At 35.0% G+C, this 6,000-nt stretch overlaps 1 protein-coding gene across 1 annotated transcript in view; it reads right to left on the bottom strand.

Annotated features, from left to right (window-relative positions):
* Positions 1–3,727, bottom strand: part of LOC115915756 (atrial natriuretic peptide receptor 1-like) — a 35,649-nt gene extending 31,922 nt beyond the window's left edge. Inside the window, exons 1-2 of the mRNA XM_030969435.1 lie at positions 3,674–3,727; positions 2,580–2,676 (exon numbers count right to left, since the gene is read on the bottom strand). Coding sequence (XP_030825295.1) covers positions 2,580–2,676; positions 3,674–3,727 — 151 coding nt within the window. The remainder of the gene's footprint in view (positions 1–2,579; positions 2,677–3,673) is intronic.
* Positions 3,728–6,000: the final 2,273 nt, after the last annotated feature.

The raw sequence follows: 6,000 nt of genomic DNA on the forward strand, positions 1-6,000 counted from the left end.
TTAATTGAAGAGTTCTGACACTCAGACCAAGCAGTTGGAGAAATGCAACAAAAAATCTGCTCATCTTATGTAACTAACTTTGTTTCCATTATATAGCATTGCTGTTTGTTCTGGTATATTTGTTTTCCTCTTTTGATCAGGAAATATTGCTCTTAATTCTTCGCTGCTCTTACTGAGACACACCTTATTGTGGAAGACAATAGACAACTCTACCACACACAAAATTCAGTCAAAATCCTTAAACTCATGAAACATAAATACTAATAATTACATATTTAAGAATGCATTATCACGTGATAGAATCATATGGCATCTAGAATAGAGGACAGTGGAAGGAGTACATCAGACATCTGCTATTTTCCATTTTCACAATTGAAACTGGGAAAGATGATTTACCCCCACCATGTCTCTTGTCCTCTGTGCCTGAGAATGAAGTAAGATAAAAGTCGGGAGAAGTCTTAAATCCGTAAACCTAACACCATCAAAATCTTTCCAGTGCACTCACCTACCTTTTTGTCTATTGTCGGATGTTTAATTTGCACCACATCAAATTACTTACATAATGAAACTGTGTAACTCAGTTTGTCAGGAAGTGTTAAATTCCTTCTGCAGAGGACTGGTAAACCTGCCTTACAAGACCTCTCATTTTTTTGCTCTTGTTGTTTGGTTATGACCTCTTTTGTTACTCATACTTGTTTTAACAAGTACATTCTTTGCTTGTACAGTACTGAAACCACTAATTTCCCCCTAATTTACTATCAGATTTAACTAGCAATTTGTAAAATAACTTCGATTTCCCTTGATAACCTCCCTTGAAAAGTAAAAATCCATTTTAATTGCTAACATTATGTGAAAACTATAATACAAAGATTTAACAAAATGCTAGTGTGATTTCTACTAAAAGGTAAGAGAGTTGAGCTTCAAAGAATATATGAGAATGAAGACAAAAGGTCAGCACAAATTTCAGTTAAATTACTTTCTACTTCCTTATAAAGGTCTCAGAAAGGTAAACCAAACTCTTCTTTCAATGACAGTTACTCCCACATATAAAAGCTTTGAAAATCTTCTGTTAATTCCACAGCAATGAGGCTACAGTACATGTGTTTTGCTTTGTTTCTAGCAATGCCCAGAAAAGGGCTAAGAAAACCTACAAAGAAAGGAGGATAGAGCTTGAAGTTCATTCTAAAACTGATTGTAATGGGTATACATTAATTAAGCAATCTACTCACATTAGTTTTCCTTGTACTTAGTAAAAATAGCTTTAAGCAAGACATCTGTAGTGATAAATAGCTGTTTCAGTGTTAAACCAATAGTAAATTCATACAGGGACAAAAGTCTTAGCTGAAACTTCACTGTTCCAAGAGAATTAATTGAAGAATGTTTAACTGTAACATTGAGCTAAGAGCGTGACACAGCAGTATATTTCCTGAAGTGTTTTATTAGAACCACTTTCTGAGGCACTCTTGTTTTTTCTTCTAAAAACCCTATTGAATGCTTTTCTCTGGTCCTACCTTTTACAACATAAACAAAGTGTTCCTTTACATCAGTTATTTATTTGTTACAGAGTCACAAAATCACAGAAGAGTTGAATTTGGAAGGCACCCACAGAACTCATTCGGTCCAAGCCTGTGTTGCTCAAGGCAGGGTCATCTCAAGGATGTTTCTCTAGCATTTTTCTAGTCAGGTTTTAAAAATCTCCAAGAATGAAGAAGCCACAACCTTTCTGAGACGCCTGCTCTTCTGCTTTATAACCCCTAGATTATAAGAAACTTTTATATTTATATTTATAAATTTAAATTGAGTTTTACACATATCAGTTGCTCCTTAAATAGTGTTTCATCTCAATAAATTACCAACCTTTTGGTGGTTTTTGGGTTTTTTTTTTTTCTTGTTTTTCTTTGTGGGTTTTGTTTGTTTGTCTGTTTTTGGGGTTTTTTTGTTTTTGTTTTTGTTTCTGTTTTTGTGGGGGGTTTTTGTTGGTTTTTGTTGTTGTTGTTGTTGCTGTTGTTGTTGTTGTTGTTGCTGTTGTTGTTGTTGTCACTATCTCATCCTGTAAATTAATTTTGGAAACTGACAGGAGTATGTTATTACAGGTCTCAGGGTTTTTTTAGGTACTCATGGAAGAGTTTTGTGCAAGGTGGAAAAGCATGATGTAGAATCGGTGATTTTGCTTACTGGCTTACTGATTAAGCACAGTACACTTTTGAAATTACACTGCACAGTTTCAGCAAGTAGATTTGCTACAATGCTGCGCTGCCTCCATGCTTCGTTTGGATTAAGTTCCAGTTGGTTTTCTAATGAGAAAGAAAATGTTTTCAGTTTCTCGCTGGGCAAATGGATACAGCTGTTGTTATTACTTTTCTGTCAGAACAAAGGTATACTGGACAAATAATTACTCTGAAGTATCTTTACTTGTTTTCTTTCACTTATTTCTCTAGGAAGAGAGGTTGTCACTGATTTAGATGCATTTCATCATGGATTACATCCATCATGAGTAAGCTATTATTGTGAATACTTCAATTTTGGGGTTTCAGCCATTCCCCAAGTAAGATACCAAGTCGTCTTTATGACTCACTCACCTCCGCAGTCCAGCATGTTATACTCATCTGGCTTTTCCAGGGGCCAACAGTCATAGTCTTTGTTATCTAAATCATGCCACCCTTCCACTAATACCACCTGCCAGAAAAAAAGAAAAAAAAAAAAGAGTCAAAAAAACCAGACAGGATAAGAAGAGGGAAAGGATGGATTCCATCTCCCAAGTTTATAATTCTTCTACAGAAATCAAACAAAATGCAGAAACATAGGCTAGCATATTTTGACGTCTCTAACTTCTGGAGGGAAAAAGAAAAAAAAAATAATTTCATACAAACACAACTAGTACATTATTTTGATTTGCCCAGAAAGTGCCATGAAACAGTTAGTGGACTTAACTAACCTTTTTCTCCCAAAATGGTTCTTTACAAAGAGCAGATGGTTCTAGGACCATATGCAGAGAGACAGTTTATTTAACAAAGGTTTTTTTGTTTGCTTTTAGAATGGCACTCCCCCCATTCCAAACGGCTCCATTTCTTTTAATCTTTCATACCTAAAATCTATGAAGGAGTAATTTTTTTTATACTTTTAATAACACAATACAAATTTTAGCCATATAAATTTAATATTCCCAATGACATATAAAATAAAAATTGCATAAGCCTATTATAGGTAGAAAACAGCATCATAATAGCACAGAAATTGAATTGTAACAGTAATAAAAGATACATTATATATGTATATATAACAGATTATATTAATCATGTATTAAAAATACACTTTAGGGTGTATACTAACAGATCAGAATACTCTATGATAATGCACTCTGGGCTTATTCTATTTCTAGTAAAAGATAATAGTTTCTACTCATGCAATCCGCTATTGTTTTTCTACATATAATTAAAGCATAATCATCTACTGTATTGTGCAATTGCTTATCACAACACAATATGAATAGAAGACAGAATGGTACAACTTATCTTTCCAATATATCTTCAATTACTCTTGGTTTCTACATTACTAAAATAAAAATCAACAACTAGCATAAATAGCTGTTTCACTGTAATAAGCCATATACAGTTCTTTCTGAACACACAGATCAGAGGAATAAGTTCTGGTAACCAGATCTAGATAGACCTACCAAAAAACTGAGGAGGTTTCGGAGCTCTACAGCTGGTGATTTGACAGCTCCCATGCTCCCTAATGTGCACCCAGCTCACCAAGTGTCAGGGCTGCTTCTGATGTTGCTGTTGCTTCTGAATTAGATACCCTTGCCTAAGAAGGGGGTTGCTAGGCAAGCTGATCCTGGCAACTCCAGCTGCTGCAGCTGTTCTCCCAGTTCCTTCCCTCTTCTTCCACTCCACAGTGCAGAGTGGAAATACCACTCTGCACCTTTGCTGAAACCCTTCAAAAAGTCCACACTTGTTTTCGGGGCAACCCCATCCTCCTGAAATTTGTGCCCCTTACTGCTTGAAACTACAAAACCAGCTGGGGGGATTTTCTTGCAGTGCTTTGTCAAATGTGAGCAGCATCCAACTCTTAGGCAAGATGAATTGATGCTGTGGACGTAAACACAGAGACACAGCTGAGTCCAAAGAAGATGCACATAAACACCAAGGCAAGCAAAGGCTACCAGCATAAGATGAACAGTAAGGCTGACCAGCTGACCAGATTCCTGAGCTTCCTTCCAACCTGAATTGCATGAGACCCTGTGACTTCAATTTCTCAGTCCCTGAAGGTTTAGAACAACTTTTATCCAAGCGTCCTGCTACATGCACAGGTGAAACAGACTTCTGTGTAACTATACTGATACAATAAAGACATAGATGTGTCTATGAATATCTTTGTTTGCTGAAGCCCTGCCAATACAAACTTTCAGTTGTGATTCAGCTCTCCATAATATGTTGCCTCTTGTATTCTGTCTCTCAGCCCGATGTGATATTAAGAATCTTAGTCAAACTGCTTGAACTTCGCTATTTCTTGCATCAAAATGGCAGGAGAAAAACTGCAATGTGTGCCCAGATAATCTTGAAAGAGCTGTAGATTAATTAAAAAATCTGTTTCGCTGCACTCACTAAAGAGCTATTTGTATAAACTATATGTTTCAGGTTGAAATTTTATGTTTGTTGTGAGATGCTAAACCTCATGTGTGTTTTGTCTTCCTGTGCTATGATACGTTTCACTATGTGGAAGTCTTTCAGAAATTTTTTTTTTGGTACATTTATCTACTTAAAACAGCCCACTTATATTAACATCTTGGAGAGGTTTTATTGGCCTCGTGTTTTAGGATGTCTTTGCTTGATAAGGAATTTGCTGGCAGGGAAGCCAAGGATTATAAATTGTTAGATACTACAGAAGCCAAAAGATTGCCCAACTGATCCTATTTTCTTTAATTGGACTGACAGATATTCAGATGACACTGATATCATGACTCTCAAGGACTGTAAATATCATACATTACATTTACCGCTACTTGTCTGTCACCTCATTCAGAATTCCTGGAGAACGGCCACACATACTTGGGAAACTTGGATTAAAGATGGACAGACAGGAATGACTGACAATTGTCTGACTCAACAAGGTATCCCAGCTACCTGAGATGCACATTACCATCTCTGCATTGAAGTGGAGAAGCACTGAAAATTTTAAAAATAAAACCAGTGCAATACAAATATATAAACCTTTGTAAAGAGGACTGACAGCTCAGTGAGCAATAAATTCTTCAGCTCTATCCACAGCTCGCCGGATATAAAAGAAATCAGAAATACATTTTAATAAAGTGAAGTACTTTAAATCTTAATAATCTTAATAATAATTACTTGAAATCTTAATAATAATTCCTTTACATTTGCCCCTTGTACTGTTTGTAAGTTACATCCACTTACATAATTTGTGTTTATATCTTAACATTCCATCACAGAGTTTATTATCACAGATAAGTTTATGGTCACAGATGAGTTTATTATCACAGATAAGTTTATAATCACCAGACCCATTCTAGCATAGATTAAGTGAATTCTATGTACTGCTGCTTGACTTGCTTAGTGCAATAACACTAAGTTCTTTGGCTTCTTCTCTTCAAAGGATCTCTTAATCTGAAAAAAAGAAAATCCTAGGTAATTTCTACTGATTGAAATTAAATTATCAAATCATTTTATGTTTACAGATGTATTTCTATTATGTTGACTATACTCAGGCAATCCCTCAAGCTACATTATTTCCATTTCAATAATTAACAACAACAATAACTTCTAGTATGAAAGAAATAGAGGCAAAATAAAGATATTTCAAAAATTTATGACCAAGAAAACTTTAGATATTGTTAAAAACATGTATTCTTGTTAATGTTTCAATAATCATATAACTTACATACAAATTTTTAATATTTGTAGCAAATAATAACAATGGATACAATATTTCTGAACAAAAGTTGCCACCTGTGTTCTTTCAAGTATTTTAGGATAGTAA

Source organism: Camarhynchus parvulus, chromosome Z, assembly GCF_901933205.1.
Source record: "Camarhynchus parvulus chromosome Z, STF_HiC, whole genome shotgun sequence".
NCBI lineage: Eukaryota > Metazoa > Chordata > Aves > Passeriformes > Thraupidae > Camarhynchus > Camarhynchus parvulus.